The 21,708-nt window shown below is 38.0% G+C and overlaps 1 protein-coding gene and 1 long non-coding RNA gene across 5 annotated transcripts in view; one reads left to right on the top strand and one right to left on the bottom strand.

Annotated features, from left to right (window-relative positions):
- fbxo18 (F-box DNA helicase 1) overlaps nucleotides 1–21,708 on the top strand; it is a 254,384-nt gene that overhangs the window by 204,250 nt on the left and 28,426 nt on the right. For all 3 annotated transcript variants that reach the window (XM_065247865.2, XM_065247858.2, XM_065247871.2), the window contains exon 10: nucleotides 8,203–8,416. In XM_065247865.2, coding sequence (XP_065103937.1) covers nucleotides 8,203–8,416 — 214 coding nt within the window. The remainder of the gene's footprint in view (nucleotides 1–8,202; nucleotides 8,417–21,708) is intronic.
- Nucleotides 13,047–20,524, bottom strand: LOC135729999 (uncharacterized). Of its 2 annotated transcripts, XR_010525836.2 has the most exons (5): nucleotides 20,078–20,524; nucleotides 19,239–19,285; nucleotides 17,729–17,775; nucleotides 14,393–14,529; nucleotides 13,047–13,254 (listed from the first exon to the last, which is right to left on the bottom strand). It is a non-coding gene; the product is annotated as an uncharacterized lncRNA (long non-coding RNA). The 2 variants fall into 2 exon arrangements; XR_010525833.2 differs by lacking the exon at nucleotides 13,047–13,254 and having other exon boundaries at nucleotides 14,089–14,529.

The raw sequence follows: 21,708 nt of genomic DNA, 5'->3' as shown, positions 1-21,708 counted from the left end.
GTGTCAATCTCATGAATATTCTAGAAGGAGTATTTAAAAGAACATTGGCGTCAACTGAAAGGCTTAAATATGCCTTTAAAATGAAAGTAAAGTTTGACGCGTTGCCATGGGAACAGCGTTCGAGATATCAAAAATCCCTTCGCAATTTATCATCTACAATGTCTTGGCATCATGTTGACCACTTCTGGTGTCAATCTCATGAAAATCCTAGAAGGAGTATTTAAAAGTTTCCTGCATGCAACAGAAAGGCTTAAATATGCCTTTAAAATGAAAGTAAAGTTTGACGCGTTGCCATGGGAACAGCGTTTGAGATATCAAAAATCCCTTCGCAATTTATCATCTACAATGCCTCAGCATCATGTTGACCACTTCTGGTGTCAATCTCATGAAAATCCTAGGAGGAGTATTTAAAAGAACATCGCATGGAACTGTCAAAAAAATCCAGCTTTGTGACTGACACACTTCCTGGCGCCTGGTGGTGGCGCTATACCCGGGAGTCACAATAGGCACATCGATGCGATCAGAATCTTCAGACGAACAAACACCCCGCGTGTCATCACAATAAGACATTTTTTGCCCTAGATATTAGACACTTCCTGTTTCTCTGATTTCGCCACAACTTTGTCGCCTCGCCATGGCAGAACCGTTCGAGATATCAAAAATCCCTTCGCAATTTAGCAAGTCCAATGTCTCGACATCATGTTCACCACGTTTGGTGTCAATCGCATGAATCCCCTGGGAGGAGTATATAAAAGTTCAACACATGCATTTTTTAAACAATCCAAAATAGCCGACTTCCTGTTGGGCGGAGCTTAAATGTTAGAGGGCGAAAGTTGTTCGGGTCGATGAGATCTATAAGCGTACCAACTCTCGTACATGTGCGCATATTTTTGCCCGATCTGTGCATCAATGTTTTTTTTTGCATTACAGGGGGCGCTATAGAGCCCCCGTGCCACGCCCGTGTTCCAGCCTTTGGATTTCTGCGATGACGGACGACTCTGACGTCTGTGCCAAATTACAAGAGTTTTCGAGTATGTTAAGGCACCCAAAAAGTCCAAAAGTGTTAAAAAAAAAAAAAAAAAAAAAAAAAATAATAATAAAAATAATAATCCGAGCAAAAACAATAGGGCTTCGCACCTTTCGGTGCAGGCCATTCTGGCCTGCTCCTCGGTGCTCGAGCCCTAATAATCCGAGCAAAAACAATAGGGCTTCGCACCTACGGTGCAGGCCATTCTGGCCTGCTCCTCGGTGCTCGAGCCCTAATAATCCGAGCAAAAACAATAGGGCTTCGCACCTACGGTGCAGGCCATTCTGGCCTGCTCCTCGGTGCTCGGGCCCTAATAATAAATCCGAGCAAAAACAATAGGGCTTCGCACCATTCGGTGCAGGCCATTCTGGCCTGCTCCTCGGTGCTCGGGCCCTAATAATAATCCGAGCATAAACAATAGGGCTTCGCACCATTCGGTGCAGGCCATTCTGGCCTGCTCCTCGGTGCTCGGGCACTAAAAAATAAACCCGAGCAAAAACAATAGGGCTTCGCACCTTTCGGTGCAGGCCATTCTGGCCTGCTCCTCGGTGCTCGAGCCATAATAATAATAAATTCAAGCAAAAACAATAGGGCTTCGCACCTTTCGGTGCAGGCCATTCTGGCCTGCTCCTCGGTGCTCGGGCCCTAATAAATTCGAGCAAAAACAATAGGGCTTCGCACCTTTCGGTGCAGGCCATTCTGGCCTGCTCCTCGGTGCTCGGGCCCTAAAAAATAGTAAATCCGAGCAAAAACAATAGGGCTTCGCACCTACGGTGCAGGCCATTCTGGCCTGCTCCTCGGTGCTCGAGCCCTAATAATAATTTGCGCGCCCGGATGCCCCAAGGGGTGGGCGGCGCCATTAGCATTTGCTTATTCCGCCTATGCCCAGAGCCGGCATTTTTCGCCACCTACTGGCGGTGTTTGTTTCATAGTTAAAAAAGTATACTTTTTTCCCAATCATTTTATATTTCTACATTTAAATTTTTACATTAAAAACATTAATCTCTTAACATAATTTATGCAATTATAATTTGCTGTGTATATGTTGTGCATGCCATATCTAAACAGCCTGTGTCAATCCAAAAATTTATTTTATTGATACTGACTTCCTTTTATTTGGTCATAATAGCCATACACCATGTCTTTGCATTCTGATTGAATTTGTTGACTAAATTTAAGAATCTGAAATAAGAGGACAGATAGCTATGACAATTAAAAATGTATATAGTTTTTGTCTTGACTTTATAAGGAGTCGTTTTCTTGTTTTTTCGTTTTCATATGTGAAAAGAAAAACAAATGAACAAATGATACCCGGACCCTATATTTAGCACACTCCGCTCCTCGCTCGCTCCCTGCTACGCTCCGCTCACATGCTCTGCAACTGACACAGTCTCCGCACCGCACGGACCACAGATCAGTGGCACAGACCAACAGTAGTGCAAAATGTATTGACCTAGTGCTAACATGATTTACTGAGAAGACATTATCGACATCAATACACATCATTTATCCGAGCAATAAAAATAACGACAGACACTAACATTTTACACTCATTTAAGCAAGTATGTAGCTAACAGCCGAAATGTGTAAACACAAGTGCACATGCATTAGCCGTTTGCTAACGTGACTCTCTGACAGTATATTAAGAGTTTAAACACCAACATCTATACACATAATTCATCATCAGTCCAAGTTATAAAAACGACTACAAACATTAACATTTTTACACTCATTTAAGCAAGGGTAACTTAAGCTGACTGGGCCACAGTTTAACTGCAACGTGTTGCTAGCGCAGCTTACTGATAAAACATTACAGTAAACAAGACATTATAGAACACTCTGGGGAAATAAACATAATCTAATAATTACACTTACAGGTTGTGGTTAGGAGATGCATGTTGTTCCAAATAAAGCGGGTACCGAACCATCTTTCATTGCCCAAAGTTTATCCCTCCTATAAAAAGTAATTTTAACCACTGATTCTTTATATCTTCATTCTTTGGTATTGAAAACAACACAAATGTTTACACACTAATTAGCAGAAGTGTCTGTGAGCCTGCCGGTCAGAGTTTTCGTTTCTCCCGGGCAAGGCTATAGGCAGAGATTATTATGCAAAGTGTTCGTATTAAATGGATAAAAACAGGCAGGAGAGTCATTCCATATGACGACTCGTTTCAGCGATGCCATGGGAACAGCGTTTGAGATATCAAAAATCCCTTTGCAATTTATCATCTACAATGTCTTGGCATCATGTTGACCACTTCTCGTGTCAATCGCATGAAAATCCTAGGAGGAGTATTTAAAAGAGCATCGCATGATACTGTCAAAAAAATCCACCTTTATGACTGACACACTTCCTGGCGCCTGGTGGTGGCGCTATACACGAGACTCACAATAGGCACATCGATGCGATCGGAATCTTCAGACGAACAAACACCCCGCGTGTCATCACAATAAGACATTTTTTGCCTTAGATATTAGACACTTCCTGTTTCTCTGAATTCGCCATAAATTTGTCGCCTCGCCATGGCAGAACCGTTCGAGATATCAAAAATCCCTTCGCAATTTAGCAAGTCCAATGTCTCGACATCATGTTCACCACGTTTGGTGTCAATCCCATGAATCCACTAGGAGGAGTATTTAAAAGTTCAATGCATGCATTTTTTAAACAAACCAAAATAGCCGACTTCCTGTTGGGCGGAGCTTAAATGTTAGAGGGCGAAAGTTGTTCGGGTCGATGAGATCTATATGCGTACCAACTCTCGTACATGTGCGCACATTTTTGCCCGATCTGTGCATCAATGTTTTTTTTTGCATTACAGGGGGCGCTATAGAGCCCCCGTGCCACGCCCGTGTTCCAGCCTTTGGATTTCTGCGATGACGGACGACTCTGACGTCTGTGCCAAATTACAAGAGTTTTCGAGTATGTTAAGGCACCCAAAAAGTCCAAAAGTGTTAAAAAAAAAAAAATAAATAAAAAAAAAAAATAATAATAATAAAAATAAATATAGCTGCAAGCAGCAATGGCGGGCCCTCGCACGTTTTTTTTACCGCTACACGGTGCCTCCGAGAAAACGATGCACGGTGGGCAAGGGCATCAAGTGGGTAAATATGAGTGGACTATTTCATGTTGCTACTGACCCATTTAGGTACAGTAGGTAAAAGAAACACCATATTTTAGACAAACGGGGGCGCTAGTCAGCCACTAAATAGACACGCCTTTATCTGACGTTTTTGTCAACACTTAACAGCCGAAAACTCTGATGTGTGTGCCAAATTTAAAGTTCAACTAAGCACACCAAGAGCCTTAAACATGCCTGAAATTAAAGTAACATTTGACGCGTTGCCATGGGAACAGCGTTCGAGATGTCAAAAATTCCTTCACAATTTATCATCTACAATGTCTCAGCATCATGTTGACCACTTCTGGTGTCAATCGCATGAATCCCATACGAGGAGTATTTAAAGGTTCACAGCATGTAACTGTCAGCCTTAAATATGTGTAAAAATGAAAGTAAAGTTTGACACGTTGCCATGGGAACAGAATTTAAGATATCAAAAATCCCTTCGCAATTTAGCATCTACAATGTCTCAGCATCATGTACACCCCTTCTGGAGTCAATCGCATGAATATTCTAGAAGGAGTATTTAAAAGAACATCGGCGTCAACTGAAAGGCTTAAATATGCCTTTAAAATGACAGTAAAGTCTGACGCGTTGCCATGGGAACAGCGTTTGAGATATCAAAAATCCCTTCGCAATTTATCATCTACAATGTCTCCGCAACATGTTGACCACTTCTGGTGTCAATCTCATGAATATTCTAGAAGGAGTATTTAAAAGAACATTGGCGTCAACTGAAAGGCTTAAATATGCCTTTAAAATGAAAGTAAAGTTTGACGCGTTGCCATGGGAACAGCGTTCGAGATATCAAAAATCCCTTCGCAATTTATCATCTACAATGTCTTGGCATCATGTTGACCACTTCTGGTGTCAATCTCATGAAAATCCTAGAAGGAGTATTTAAAAGTTTCCTGCATGCAACAGAAAGGCTTAAATATGCCTTTAAAATGAAAGTAAAGTTTGACGCGTTGCCATGGGAACAGCGTTTGAGATATCAAAAATCCCTTCGCAATTTATCATCTACAATGCCTCAGCATCATGTTGACCACTTCTGGTGTCAATCTCATGAAAATCCTAGGAGGAGTATTTAAAAGAACATCGCATGGAACTGTCAAAAAAATCCAGCTTTGTGACTGACACACTTCCTGGCGCCTGGTGGTGGCGCTATACCCGGGAGTCACAATAGGCACATCGATGCGATCAGAATCTTCAGACGAACAAACACCCCGCGTGTCATCACAATAAGACATTTTTTGCCCTAGATATTAGACACTTCCTGTTTCTCTGATTTCGCCACAACTTTGTCGCCTCGCCATGGCAGAACCGTTCGAGATATCAAAAATCCCTTCGCAATTTAGCAAGTCCAATGTCTCGACATCATGTTCACCACGTTTGGTGTCAATCGCATGAATCCCCTGGGAGGAGTATATAAAAGTTCAACACATGCATTTTTTAAACAATCCAAAATAGCCGACTTCCTGTTGGGCGGAGCTTAAATGTTAGAGGGCGAAAGTTGTTCGGGTCGATGAGATCTATAAGCGTACCAACTCTCGTACATGTGCGCATATTTTTGCCCGATCTGTGCATCAATGTTTTTTTTTGCATTACAGGGGGCGCTATAGAGCCCCCGTGCCACGCCCGTGTTCCAGCCTTTGGATTTCTGCGATGACGGACGACTCTGACGTCTGTGCCAAATTACAAGAGTTTTCGAGTATGTTAAGGCACCCAAAAAGTCCAAAAGTGTTAAAAAAAAAAAAAAAAAAAAAAAAATAATAATAAAAATAATAATCCGAGCAAAAACAATAGGGCTTCGCACCTTTCGGTGCAGGCCATTCTGGCCTGCTCCTCGGTGCTCGAGCCCTAATAATCCGAGCAAAAACAATAGGGCTTCGCACCTACGGTGCAGGCCATTCTGGCCTGCTCCTCGGTGCTCGAGCCCTAATAATCCGAGCAAAAACAATAGGGCTTCGCACCTACGGTGCAGGCCATTCTGGCCTGCTCCTCGGTGCTCGGGCCCTAATAATAAATCCGAGCAAAAACAATAGGGCTTCGCACCATTCGGTGCAGGCCATTCTGGCCTGCTCCTCGGTGCTCGGGCCCTAATAATAATCCGAGCATAAACAATAGGGCTTCGCACCATTCGGTGCAGGCCATTCTGGCCTGCTCCTCGGTGCTCGGGCACTAAAAAATAAACCCGAGCAAAAACAATAGGGCTTCGCACCTTTCGGTGCAGGCCATTCTGGCCTGCTCCTCGGTGCTCGAGCCATAATAATAATAAATTCAAGCAAAAACAATAGGGCTTCGCACCTTTCGGTGCAGGCCATTCTGGCCTGCTCCTCGGTGCTCGGGCCCTAATAAATTCGAGCAAAAACAATAGGGCTTCGCACCTTTCGGTGCAGGCCATTCTGGCCTGCTCCTCGGTGCTCGGGCCCTAAAAAATAGTAAATCCGAGCAAAAACAATAGGGCTTCGCACCTACGGTGCAGGCCATTCTGGCCTGCTCCTCGGTGCTCGAGCCCTAATAATAATTTGCGCGCCCGGATGCCCCAAGGGGTGGGCGGCGCCATTAGCATTTGCTTATTCCGCCTATGCCCAGAGCCGGCATTTTTCGCCACCTACTGGCGGTGTTTGTTTCATAGTTAAAAAAGTATACTTTTTTCCCAATCATTTTATATTTCTACATTTAAATTTTTACATTAAAAACATTAATCTCTTAACATAATTTATGCAATTATAATTTGCTGTGTATATGTTGTGCATGCCATATCTAAACAGCCTGTGTCAATCCAAAAATTTATTTTATTGATACTGACTTCCTTTTATTTGGTCATAATAGCCATACACCATGTCTTTGCATTCTGATTGAATTTGTTGACTAAATTTAAGAATCTGAAATAAGAGGACAGATAGCTATGACAATTAAAAATGTATATAGTTTTTGTCTTGACTTTATAAGGAGTCGTTTTCTTGTTTTTTCGTTTTCATATGTGAAAAGAAAAACAAATGAACAAATGATACCCGGACCCTATATTTAGCACACTCCGCTCCTCGCTCGCTCCCTGCTACGCTCCGCTCACATGCTCTGCAAATGACACAGTCTCCGCACCGCACGGACCACAGATCAGTGGCACAGACCAACAGTAGTGCAAAATGTATTGACCTAGTGCTAACATGATTTACTGAGAAGACATTATCGACATCAATACACATCATTTATCCGAGCAATAAAAATAACGACAGACACTAACATTTTACACTCATTTAAGCAAGTATGTAGCTAACAGCCGAAATGTGTAAACACAAGTGCACATGCATTAGCCGTTTGCTAACGTGACTCTCTGACAGTATATTAAAAGTTTAAACACCAACATCTATACACATAATTCATCATCAGTCCAAGTTATAAAAACGACTACAAACATTAACATTTTTACACTCATTTAAGCAAGGGTAACTTAAGCTGACTGGGCCACAGTTTAACTGCAACGTGTTGCTAGCGCAGCTTACTGATAAAACATTACAGTAAACAAGACATTATAGAACACTCTGGGGAAATAAACATAATCTAATAATTACACTTACAGGTTGTGGTTAGGAGATGCATGTTGTTCCAAATAAAGCGGGTACCGAACCATCTTTCATTGCCCAAAGTTTATCCCTCCTATAAAAAGTAATTTTAACCACTGATTCTTTATATCTTCATTCTTTGGTATTGAAAACAACACAAATGTTTACACACTAATTAGCAGAAGTGTCTGTGAGCCTGCCGGTCAGAGTTTTCGTTTCTCCCGGGCAAGGCTATAGGCAGAGATTATTATGCAAAGTGTTCGTATTAAATGGATAAAAACAGGCAGGAGAGTCATTCCATATGACGACTCGTTTCAGCGATTCAGAGTCGACTCCCTACTTTAGAAGCCAATAACTATTAATCATGCACTTTTTGGTTCAACTACTTTGCACATTGTTTACATTGATGGACAGCTACATGACACACTGCAATACAGGTAATTTTAGATTTTGGATCTGTGTGGCTTTTTAATTCTTCTAAACACAGGTATAGGAGGAAACTTTCCAGTAATTTGCAACCGTTTGAGGTGGCATGGGTCTTACCTGAGAAACATGGTGGATTTGTCAATGCTAAAGTGGTGACGCAAACCATAAACAGTTTCTGGGCATCCATAGACCAGCGTGTTGGACTCCAGCACGTTCCAGGGGAGTACAAGAACAATCGAGGCCAAATGGAGCGCCCTGATGAACATCAGAGAATGGTAAAACAGACAGTTATGTTAAATTACTTAAGCTTGGAGTTCAGCTGGTAGAGCACAGTGCTGGCTAGCACATCTAGCTCATAAGATTGATTCCTAGGAAGCACATGTACTGGTAAAATGCACTGTAAGTCACTATGGATAATAGGGATGTGCTTGAAGCTGAATATGTTTTTCAGAAGGGCACGGATAGTAGCTTCAAAACGAATAACGAATTAATCCGAACAGAAAAAATATTCGGCCAGACATAATCACATGTTTACTGGAACAGCGCTTAATTATAAAACCCTTAATGAGTGTAATCCATAAAAATGACATGAATGACTTCCCTTATTTAGAAACACGAGCTGTTTTGGTATTCGTTTAAAATCTTACAAATGCTGCTAATATCAAACTTCTTTTAACCCAACTGTAAAAAAACGCCCCTTTTCGTTTTTTTTTTTTTTTTTTTTTTTTTTTATTACACAAGACCAGAAAACCTTGATAAAATGCTGCACTCTGATAATAAAATATTCGTTAATAACTCGATCCATGTCTCAATGTGACTTCGGTCACAGATGATCTTTTAATTACTTTAAGTTGAAGCAAGCTTTGTTGTCAATCTAGGTGAATATAAAATAAATAAGTAAATAGATAAAAATATGAAAATGTAACATTTTAAAAGCTAAATTTAAACTGAAGATTACTATGACATGAATTGCAATTAACATAAAAATTAAGTAAATAACAACTAAAACATTTGAATTAAATCTTTCTAATAACCTCATTGTTTAAAATCATGTTGCTTGTTTTGAACTAAGTCAAAACTGATTTTTAAACAATAGAGCATACTGCTATTTGAAATTTTAAATGAATATCTGATTATTTATTCATTTAGAGATGTTTTAGATATGTTTTTTTTTAAACAATTTGATATGTTTGCGCAAATACTGTATAGACATAGATAATAATGAGCTCAGCAAGTTTGTTGTAATGCTTATTATGCTTTCGTAAATTCTTGTCAAAACAGATGATTTTGAACTATTCTGTAAGTGCGCGCGCTTGCGTGTCTGTGTGTTGCGTTTTGGATCTGTCAGTCAGCGCGAGTCTTGTCGATCTTAATAACTTTTTAACATAAATCAGTTCCCGAACTTTATCTCCCTTAATAACTCTTTAAACATCAATTAAGTCCTGCATTTAATTTTCAAATTCCTGCATGTTTTTAAACCGAAACCAATATGTCAGACATGTGGATGGACATGCATCTTAGTAGTATTAGGTTAATCATTTCACTCTCAGAAAACGTACAAATTAGGAGTATTTGAATCGCTAGACGAGGGATTAATAAAGGCTACTTATTTTTTTCTGAAAACCTCCCACTCATTTAGACATAATGGGTCACATATGTAAATGTATTGACCGACACAATAAATGCTTAAAGGTGATGTAGAGCAGGGGTCGGCAAATAACTTTGACCGCGAGCCAATTTTTTTTAGCCAGTAGATGGCGGGCCAGCTGCTGCTGCCACACTTGCATGTCTTATTTTGAATTAGCCTAGTATAGGCCAGTGGTTTTCAAACTGGGGGCCGGGGCCCCCTGGGGGGCCGCGAGATGGTGCCAGGGGGGCCCCAGTTTTATGACATTTTATGAAATACATTAATTTATCATGAATTCTGTGTAATTAAACCTAAAAAATAAGGCTAGAAACCAAAAGCACTACTTTTTTTGAATAATTTAATGTTTTTTTTATTAAATTTTGAGTTTTAGAACAGTTTTTTGTCACAAATTTTCTTTGAGGGGGCCGCGAAGGAATGCACCGTACAGAAGGGGGGCCGCATGCTGAAAAAGTTTGGGAACCACTGGTATAGGCTATCTGATCTTTTGTCAAGCAACATTTTTTTAATTTCCTATTTAAAAGACCAAAGACTGCATTAAAAATGGCTAAAACATGGTTGTTTTGCTGTTTCTTTGTCTGTTTGTGCTCACAATAGGCCTATAATCATGGAATATGATGGGTCCGTGAATCGTTCGTTAAATCGTTTTTGTAATTAAAAACAAAAATAAAAAAATTATAAAACGACTTGTTTTTCCATTATTTATTCCTGAACTAAAATGAAAAAAAAAAAATAATAACGACGGGTTTTCTGATATTTTAATTTTAAATAATTTAACACCTTTATAGGCATATATCAATGAAATAATTTTAAGCAGATCAAGAACTATAGTGGTAACATATGACAGGCATTTATGCTCTCATGACAGTCCGGCTTTTGAACTTTATTCCTTTTTTTAATGTTTATCCGGGACACACACATACACACCTAGGTTTAAGGAGGTCTGTGCTGGACTGTTTTTTTTTGTTCAGCTTCCACAAGTTTCTATTCAGCAACCGCTTAAAATACACTCAGTGTTCATCCACTTTATTTACCGACCTGACGGGTCCGCAAAACCTAAATCTCGTTTCAAGAATCTCAAATGTCTCTAACTGAAAAAGAGAGATTAAGTAGCTTAAAACAATTATAAATGCTATACAAAAATTATGTTGTTGTCAATATAAATATTATTTTAACATTACTATCAGCAGAGAAAAAATTTCACAGAAAAAATAATGAAATATTAATAACATAAATTAAATAGGACAAAGCCTATCACTCAAATATCTAACCAACATAAACGGAAACCATATTGCCCTACTGACAAATGAAGTAGGCTATTTTTCTTGCACAAAACGAATGTTGTTGGCTGACAAGGGCGTAACTTTGGGTCTACCATTAGGGGGGTTAAACTCCCGGCATATTTATTTATTTATTGAATTATTTTTTTATGGAAAAAGGTAACATGCTAATTTGCCTTTCCTGTATTAGAAATACATTAGTGATACTTTTAGTCCAGGATAAGAAATAGCAGATAAGAAACTGTTCACACATTATAATTAGACTATTCTTTCACCTTCCACATAGTCTGGTCTAGTAGTTTCCCTTGTAAACTATCTTTTGGAACAGCTGATTTGCAACAGATAGTGTAGGCCAAAGTATGATAACATTATATATTTTGGGTGACATTTTACAAATATTGCAGGTAGGCCTAATACATTAATAAAAAATATATTAATACTAAATTCTAAAACATAAAAGATGAGGGAAGCATGATGTTTTAAGAGATTAGTTCATAGTTATTAGTTACAGTTTATTAGTTTTAAAAAAAAACTTTAATAGTCTGTATATTTTGTAATGCACTGTAAGTCGCTTTGGATAAAAGCCTTAATATTTTCATAAAAATATAAAAATAACAGTATTCAATTTGTATTTAAATACATTTTACAACATATGACAATCTTAACCCAATACAGTGTTTCTAAATTGATGCTTATATATTTTAGTCAAGGAACCTAATGTCATGTACTGTAGTTGGGTAGTGCAGCTCTAAATATGACATAACAAATAACTGATTTAATGATTTTAAACAGATTCATTGTCAGTGCAGTTTTGATATATAACGATGGCCGGGCAAATTGTAATTTCGAGCCCTGCGATAAGTTATTAACATAATTTACAAGTTCCTGTTATTTAACAGTGCTCACTTTGTTTGACGTCTTTGCTGGAAACTGTAGCGGGACGGGCTGCATCTCTGTCGGCATCCTCGCTGACTTGGGGTGTGGGAGGCGGATGGAGCGGACGAGGGCGCTTGGTAGGGCTGTACGATGTGATGAAAAGTTGCGATGTGCGGTTACATTGTTTAATGTTGCGATGACGATGTGAGTTGAGATAAATATTTTATATTTTTTCATGTTGTAGGGGCCATTCACATGTCGCGCCTAAAAACGCGTGGAAAATGCTAGACACGTAGGTTATTGTCACATGATCTGCCCGCTGCGCTTGTGTCATTCTGAAAAGTTAAAATGTTTTTGAAAAGCCTGGAAAAACGAGCGCGTCGCACCGCGTGCGAGTCGCGACCGCGGCGCTTCCAGAGCGCACATACTGCGTGCCTACATTTGAAATAATGAACTTGAGCGTGCAATAGACGCAGTATGTGAATCACCGCTTCCACAGTACCTGTGTTTGCTGCGTCATCTCTCCTAAATCCAAAATAATTCCATGATATAGCTGAAGTGCTGTTCCTTTTCACCACAAGGTCTTCGTCTGACAACACATTTTCCTCACCCTTCTCTCCTTTCTCCGCCATCGTTTTTGCTAACAGGCACAGCGTTGCAACTGACACCTCACAAATCAACCCAGGTAGCCAAAACAGTTTGGCCCAATAATGGCCCAAATCCGGCAGGCCAGAAAAAAAAACACGGCCCAGTTCCGGCTGCCAGAAAAGGGCCAACTCGGGGATGAATGACGCCCCAGAATCGGCCCAAGTACACTGGCCCATGTCCGGGTGCCTAAAGTGAGCCGGCACTGCCAGCACAGTGCCAGAATCACGCCAGCTAAAACTGTACACTCAGCCAAAACTGGCCAATGTCCGGGTGCTTAAAGTCAGCCGACACTGCCAGCAAAGTGCCAGAATCACGCCAGCTTAAACTGTACACTCAGACGAAACTAGCCCCGAATTTTTTTTTTTATGTTTTTTCCACAAAACAATATTTTATAACCTTAGCCCTTAAGATGGCATGTACTTATCCCTTCTTAAAAAAACTTTTATTATATTTAGTTAAAAAAAGTTAAACTGCACATTAGAAGTTCTATCCTCAATGTTTGTGATGCTTTTAATGTGTTAAGTGTCACACTTTACTGTAGGTGTTTAAAAAAAAAGAAAAATATACAGTATGTTTACATGTTTATTTGAAACATAACATTACATTAATAAAACATTAATAAACATCTGGACACTCCTCAAGTGTACCCTAAAAGAAGGAAAGACTGAGAGAAAAGAGATAAGAGGGGGAACAGAAAATGACTCATGGTTACTTCATCAGATAGACTGAAGGCATTAATGTTAAATTGGGTAAATGTTAAAGGAATAGTTCACCCTAAAATAAAAATTCTGTCATCATTTACTCATCCTCATGTTGTTTTAAAGGTAGGGTAACAGATTTGATCCTGAAAGATTTCTGCTGAATTGACAACCTGTACAGGAGCCACAAAACGAAAGGCATCTTCTATAACAACAACAGCAAAAACTGCCTGGATTAGCAAAGAGCAAAAACCCAAATTAACATCGGTAACTTTACTGCTTTAGCACGAGATGCAAACAGCTGCAGGAGGCAAAGGGTCTGAAAGGGTCGTTGTTTATTTTGGTAAGGTAGGTACGCGATATGTTTGTATTGAGATGGATTCAGATATTCTACTTTGATGAAACATTGTGTTGCTTATGAAATTTGTGTTCGTTTACGGATTAGCATAACGATATAGTTACTACGTCTACACAACCGAACGTGTGCTTAAACTAATTCTGATATAAACCAGTTGTTTATGTTGGTTATTTTGGAAATGTTATTCACTTTGTACTGCAAAGTTTTCTCACTGGTGAATGAGACATGAAATGTGACCGTCTGATCTGTGCATGTTCATGTGTTTTGAAAGAGGCGTGACTTTGGATGGCGATTTGACTTAAGGGTGGGATCGTGATTTCATTACTAGGCGGCTACCGTTAGCATTTTTCAAAATGTGTTACCCTACCTTTAAACCTGTATGAATTTTTTCTGATGAACACAAAATAACATATTTTGAGGAATGATGGTAAACACACAGCAGATTGTAACCATTGACTTCCATAGAAGGAATAAAAAAATATGATGGAATTTAATGGGTACCGTCACCTGTGTGCTAACCATCATTTATCAAAATATTTTCTTCATCATATATCACAATACTTTCAAAATACTTTTTCCTACTATGGAAGTCAATGGTTACAATGTGCTGTGTTTTTACCATCATTACGCAAAACATCTTAATTTGTGTTCATCAGAAAAAATCATGCAGATTTAGAACAACATGAGGATGAGTAAATGATGAAAGAATATCTATTGAACTATCCCTTTAACAACAATTGAAATACCTTGAATTTGCTTGTTTTCAGGCCCGCTCTCTGATTCTTTTTGCATCTCTGTCAGATGCAAGCTGCAGAAGTTTTTACGAACTTTTCTACTTCACCATCTGGTGCACGAACAGTAGTTGAATTTCTTCTGACAGATTCTTGAAAAGAAACAAAATTATTTAATTAGGTAAATGCAAGCATGTTAGTTTAACCCTGGAGAACCCAAGAACCCTTCTCTTAGAATCAATTAACATTGGCCACATTTGACCCGTGGGTTCTCCAGGGTTAAATGTTACCTACAAGCTATTCTGCTTCAAAAACATTGACAGGTACTTTAGGTTGGAAGACTTATAGCTTCATAGATTAACATTGTAATGGCTTTATATACAGTGGCAAGAAAAAGTATGTGAATTTCACAGTTTTCTGAACAAATTTGTCATAAAATGCGATCTAAACTTTATCTAAGTCAAGGGCATTGATAAACATAATGGGGCGGTTTCCCGGACCAGGCTTAATCCAGAACTAGGCCTTAGTTTAATAAGGAAAATAATTAGTTTTAACAAACATGCCTTACTAAAAACATTACCTGTGTGCATTTTGAGGTAAAACAAAGGGCACTGATGTATTTTAAGATATGCAAGTGCAAGTTGTTTTCAGTTTGGAGAGCTCTTAAAACTGTTTAAGTCTAGGACTAGTCTAATCCCTGTCCGGGAAACCGCCCCAATGTGTCTAAAAATAATTACACAAAAACATTCTGATCTTTCATGTCTTTATTGAGAACTACCAAAAAACATCTTAGTGCTTGTGAAAAAAAATGTGAACCCTTAATTGAATGACCTCAAAAAAGCCAATTGGAGTCAGGTTTTAGCACAGCTATGGCCCTATTGTTTTTTCCCCAGATTCAGTTTAATTTTTTCTCAAATTCCGTGTTTTTCGTTTTATTCTGGATTCTGGTTAAATTAAATTTCAGTAATCAAAAAGCACATCTTATCAACTGAAAACATAACAGAAAATTAGCAGATCCACCACTGCAGTGAATATACTGTACTGTATGAGTGTGCGACTGTGCGTTTCCACAAGGTGACGTGCCTGTTTACCAGCATGTATAGCTCGTATATGGTTCTCAGACACGAGGGCTCACTAAGTTTTCTTTCTTGTTTAAGTGAACATAAACAGCTGTATGTTTATTAGTATATTGAAGCAGTGCCGTCTTAAAGCTGTCTTGGGTGTTCAAAGCTGTCTTGAGTGTTCAATGTTCATTATACAAAAAAAATGAAAACCCCTCACTACTATTAACTGAATACATTTCGCAGCTGCACATTTAATCCATACAGTGAGGACTGTGCAGTGTTTTATTTGTATTTATTGCTAAGGTTCATGTTAAAATCATGTTGACAGACAATTTCATAACTAATATATTTACATTTAATACAGATGCCTGAAAAGTAAAACAAGATGAGTATAGTATTATGATTAAGAGGAAATATTAAAAATTTGGTTGCTTTTCAGTAGCATTGTTGTAGTGACAGCCAAAATACATTGGCCTATATGTAATACACATGAGTAGTACAAAGTCCATTTCCTACTTTGCAAACTCGACACAACAACAAAAAAACTAAACAAAAATGAGTGGAAGTGGCAACGAATATACAAAGATGATAAATTGTGGACAAAAAGGTAGCACGAATTCCTTTATATGGAAGTGGTTTGGCTAGCTAAAAAACTGACGAGGCGCAGATTAAAATATAAATGAACCCTCTTATTTTTGTGGCTTCAGTCATTGTTGGCATACTGTTTTAAAGCTGGAAGCATTAACAACTTACATCGAAATATATAGACCAATTTAGAGTAGACGTCACAGTTACGTCACTGCAAGCTGCGCGCGCAATGCGGTTGCAGAAAAACAGTGGAAATGAATTAGACACGAGTGAAAAGAGCAAGATAACTCACTGGAAAATGTCCGGTTGTGCTGTAAAGTGTCAGAATAAGAATGCCAAAAAAAGATGGCTTTCATTTTTATAGAATACCATCGTCAAAGACATCATTTGAAGATAAACGTAGCTGTTTATGATTACAATAAGCCCTTAAACGGACAGAATGGAGCAAGGAAATCATCTGGAAATTTTTTAATAATTAGAATAGAAAATAAGTAGAGAAGATGTCCGGTGTTCTGTCGAAGTCTGTTCCCTCCGTGTGTTTCTTATAGCGTTTTTATCATGTTACAATTATAATTTATTAAGGAAGAAATAATAGAAAACAGGAAAATTATGAAATATTTAATAAACGCTATTATATATAATACATGATAGTATTGCTTTTACATGTACTTTAGCGATTCAGACTGTAAAAATATTTGATTTAGCAAAAAAGAACAATACATATACATTACATACATGCATATCAGTAGCCAAGCCATTTAAACTTTTTATCTATCTAAAAAAATAAACGTAATGTGATTAAAACGCTATACGAAACATTGCAATAAAGGGAAACATAAAGGAATCAGACTTCGACAGAACACCGGATCCATAAAAATCACGGTTTAATGCTAAAACACTTCACAACCCTACTGCGGAGCAGTCACTTTCTGCAACCAGTTTGGCTCCGCCCACAAAAAAACGTCATCTCTGTTTGCAAACACGAAATTGGTCTATATCATTATCGTTCAATATGGATTTTTGCCATATTGCCCAGCCCTAGGCCGATGTATTTTGGCTGTCACTACAACAATGCTACTGACAAGCAACCAAATCTTTTGTTTTTTTATCATAAGACTATACTCATCTTGTTTTACTTTTCAGGCATCTGTATTAAATGTAAAAATATTAGTTATTAGAATCTATGATTTAACATTAGCAATAAATACACACAAAACACTGCACAGTCCTCACTGTATGAATTAAATGTGCAGCTGCAAAAGTTGTTCAGTTAAGAAAAGTGAGTGATTTTCATTTTTGGGTGGAAAGAACATTTCTGACACAAAAAGCAGTAGGCTACTGTCACTTTAAGACCCAGAACAGCTTTAAGACTGCACTGCTTTAATATACTGATACTGACACATCTAGCTGTTTATGTTCACTTAAACAAGAAAGAAAACTTAGTTTAGTGATCACGCATGTGTTGACTGTGTGTGTGCTTCGCGAGCCCTCATGTCTGAGGAACAGATGTCAAGCGTGCGCGTTGTGGGAACGCTGAGTTGCACACTCATACAGAACAGTATATTCAATGCAGTGGTGGAGCTGCTACTTTTCTTCATTTTTTCTAAATTTGTGAATGTCCTGTAAATAATATATACTTTTTAAAGCGGTACGGATGTGTGCATGGGCAAGGCGGACATGGAAAGAAAGTATACTGTACCTTTTCTGTCTGTTCTGTTCCAGCCTTTATTGGAACCTGCTAGTGCTCTGAAAAACACATGAAAGATCTGAATTTCTTGTGTAATAATTTTTAGACACATTATGTTATTTATGTATATTTATTCAGAAAACCATTACATTTTCTTGCTAATGTATATATACATAAACATACAATACATATATAATATTGATGGCTCTTGCTTCGTTCTGAAACCCTAGATGGCAGTTTTCTTATCCTGGAACAAACTGTCATCACAAGGGCTATGTTTACATGCACAAAATTTTGTCAATCTGACTGAATTTAATCCGATGAAAGGTTACAACAATACAGTTTACATGCACCCTAAACATGTTTAAATGTTTGCACCTCAAAATGTTTGTTTTCATGTACATTTTATATAAACCGAACATCTGTGCAAGCGCACAGCCAGGGTTGGCAGCTTCACATATCAAAACCATCCCCATGGACATTCAAAATTAGCCCAAAAGCATCCCAATGACTTATCACAGCCCAAATACCAATAACTAATGAACAAAATCCTTTCATATCTGACCCGCAGAAAAAACAACTCGCAAAGACAGTTTAAACAGTAGCCCAAATCTGAACGAAAAAAAGAGAGGACTTGGCAATGCCACCCCAAAGCAAATAAGAGGTAAATATACGACGTGAACTTGAGCACAAATTTTCTGTGCACATGCACAATGTATTTTTGCATCCGACAAAATACTTCGATTCACGCATTTACATGCATACTTTTCTCCTGCTGATCGGATCACAGATTGGACTACACCATCCCTTTCAATACGATTCAAATTTGCATCCAATCTACCTCAATCGTATTGATTAAGGTTTTTACATGACGGCTTTTTAATACGATTGAGCCATCAATACGATTACAAACTGATTAATTGGTTGCATGTAAACATAGCTACTAGAAACATAAGTACTAGAATAAGGGCACACCACTAAGGTAAAAAAAACCGGTTACATGCCCAATTGTGCCAGTGTTGTATTATCGAGAAAGTTCATTATTATTTTTATACCTTTTTAAGCCTTGCCTATTTAAAATTGTAATATTTGCAAGATGCAGCAAAAGAGAACTCAATTTGGTTTTTAAGGGTTGTTTTGAGATTTTCAATTATATAAAAAAGTAAGTTTTCCTTACTCTTAATCACACACATCCACAGATAATTGTGTTTTCTCTACCATTATATTTATATTTCAAAATGACTGCAAATGCCAAATCCATAAACTGGAATTGTGATCTAATAAAATATCTTGTTATTATAGTTTACATAACAACGTTTACATATCAAAGTTTAATTTAGACTACTTAATGTAAAGACTTTTTAAAGACTTGTTATTTGTAATATATATTTGTAGCCCTAAACAAATCCCTATCATACTTCTGGCCCCAATTGACCCCTCAGACAGTCCTGACATTAACAATGCAACAAAACTGATTCCCAAGAAATATCCATGCCCCGTCCAATATTGTACTTTTACTTACATTAATCCTTCAAATAAATTCTGTCCAAACTGATGATCTTGAGAAATCTAAATGTAACAAAAACAATCACAATAAGTTGTTAAGTTGTATAACAGACAGACAAATCATAGATACAAAATGTTGAGTAATAATTACATAATTAAGGTTCACTCATTTTCTACAAAGTATCTTTCAATAGATTAAATCGGTTATAATGTTGTGCAACAGTGAGGTGGAAATATTTTTACTGCAGGTGCACTTTAAGTAAAGAAGTTTAACTACCAGCTGTGTCCTGTAGCTGCAATGCTCTCTATTCTGTGAAATTTAAACGTTTTCTGTACCAGACAAAGTTATCTATTGGTAAAAAAAAAATTACCTCAGTCAGCTGTATAATAGCGGAACTGGCTGAGGTGGCTAAGAGTGTTTAGCAGAATAGCTTCACGATCCCTCAGTTACTCCCGCCTGCTGCATAGACTACTGAGGCAAATCCTCAGACCAGTTTTATGAGTTGCGAAATATTATTTGTTTGTTTTGCTAAACGAAATATTACTGTTTAAGTAAGTTCATTAAACTGAGCAGAGTTCATTTCTTTTGTCCGAATTCTCCTTGTCAGATAAATTATAAAAATCGATTTTATTCTCAAATTTATCTAGAAATACTTCAGTATTTTAATAATAAATTCAAATGCTAATTTACATATTTGTTGAAGTGGGATTGTGGTCATTTAAAAAATTACGTATACTATATCAGTCACACCAGTTTGTCCTTCTTTTAAATGAAGTTTACATATATCTAATATGTGCAGAGTATAAACATTTTATGCATTAAAATTATGTTAAATAACTTCCAAAAAGTCTTACCTCAGAGAAATTGCAGCAGACTTCATGCAGCAACAACCGTTAAAGCCCGGTAAATGTCGTCACTAGATGTCGCAGCTAGTGCGCATGTCTTGAAACAGCAGCAGTTCTTTTTCCAAAATAAAAGTTCCTTTAACCAGCTTTAATTGTCTAAAAATTGTAATCGATAAATTATAAATAGATCAATCTTTATGATCAAATTAGTTCAAATTCTGGAAAAGGGCTGAAAAATTGTAGTTGTAATAAAGTAAACAAATTGACAAGCTTTACAGCTTATTAAATTTTTTTATAAAATCTCAATTTAGTATTTGACCATTAATTAATACAATATGTGTTTGTTGAATTATTACATACATAGAAAATTTTTCAGTATAAACTTAATAGCCCAGATACTTACATTCAATAGGCTAATGGCACTTTATGCCTCTACAAACCTATTCTTAACATTAAAATATGCTTCTCCACTTCCCTTATTTTATTAGGGAAAAATTTCTGAGCTTAACTTTTCCTCACACTACTTTTCACTTATTGACATAGGCTACCATTAATCAGGAAAACTAAAAACAATTATCAAAACATTAAATAGAAACAATTATATGCATATCAATTGTTAAATTAATATATTTTTATTAAAACAAACGTGAAATGTGAAAGCTAATATGTGGAAAATATGCCATTTGTCAGCCAAAATCGGACCAAATCCGCATATCCACAGCCTAGCCGAATCTGGCAACTTTTGCTGGGCCAGTGCTGGCTTAATGCTGGTAAGCCGCAGCCAGAACACAGCCGTGTGCGCCGACACTCAGCTGGATCTGGCCCGAATGCACTGGCTACCTGGGAATCTGAGCGTAGCTGACTTGGGGGTTCCCCTGATGAACGCGCAAACCATCCATGCCAAACTGCCTACTGCCATACTATATAGTATGCAAAGAGTACGAGAAGTAGTGCTTTTCGCCTACTATATAGTATGGAAGTATGCAGTTTGGGACGCAGGGCATGTCTTTAGGACTAAACGTAATAGGTCAAACGTTTATTACATGCGCTTACCGTTTTCCCTTCATTCATCGCGTCAAGGCTGTCTGTTGCGATGACAAGCCCTGAAAAGTGAAGCCAAAACGTCTTGATCGCCCCCCAGTGACTGGTCCCAGTATAGGTCATAAAGCCCGCCTCCCCATGTTATTCAATGGGACTTGAGACCAACTAAAAAAATGTATTACACTTCAATGATCTTTTTTCTAAAGCTGGTTTCTATAATTTACTGTAGTTTTTATCACGCTGATGTAAATTCAAATGTTTGTTTTTAAAATAAGTTTGTGTTTAGTTAGTTATTTAATGATATAAAAACGGTGGTGTCACGTCACGATTGACAGCTGTGATATCGCGTGATATGGGCATTCTGCGAGAACAAGGGCAGGCTCTTGATTTCGCGGCTTTACTTCCTGCTCACTACTGAGCAGGACTGGTCCCGAAATCGCTACTGCGCAGACTCAAGACCCAAGATGTCAGCGCCATATCGGGACACTGGCGGCATCACTTTTCACCAATGGAAGAGAGCGAACAGGCGCCGTCCATCTTTTTTTACAGTCTATGGTGAGTTCATATCGTGATGACGATGAAAATTCGATGTATCGTTC

Source organism: Paramisgurnus dabryanus, chromosome 1 (assembly GCF_030506205.2).
Source record: "Paramisgurnus dabryanus chromosome 1, PD_genome_1.1, whole genome shotgun sequence".
Taxonomy (NCBI): domain Eukaryota; kingdom Metazoa; phylum Chordata; class Actinopteri; order Cypriniformes; family Cobitidae; genus Paramisgurnus; species Paramisgurnus dabryanus.
This window is presented reverse-complemented; position numbering and strand designations above follow the sequence as displayed.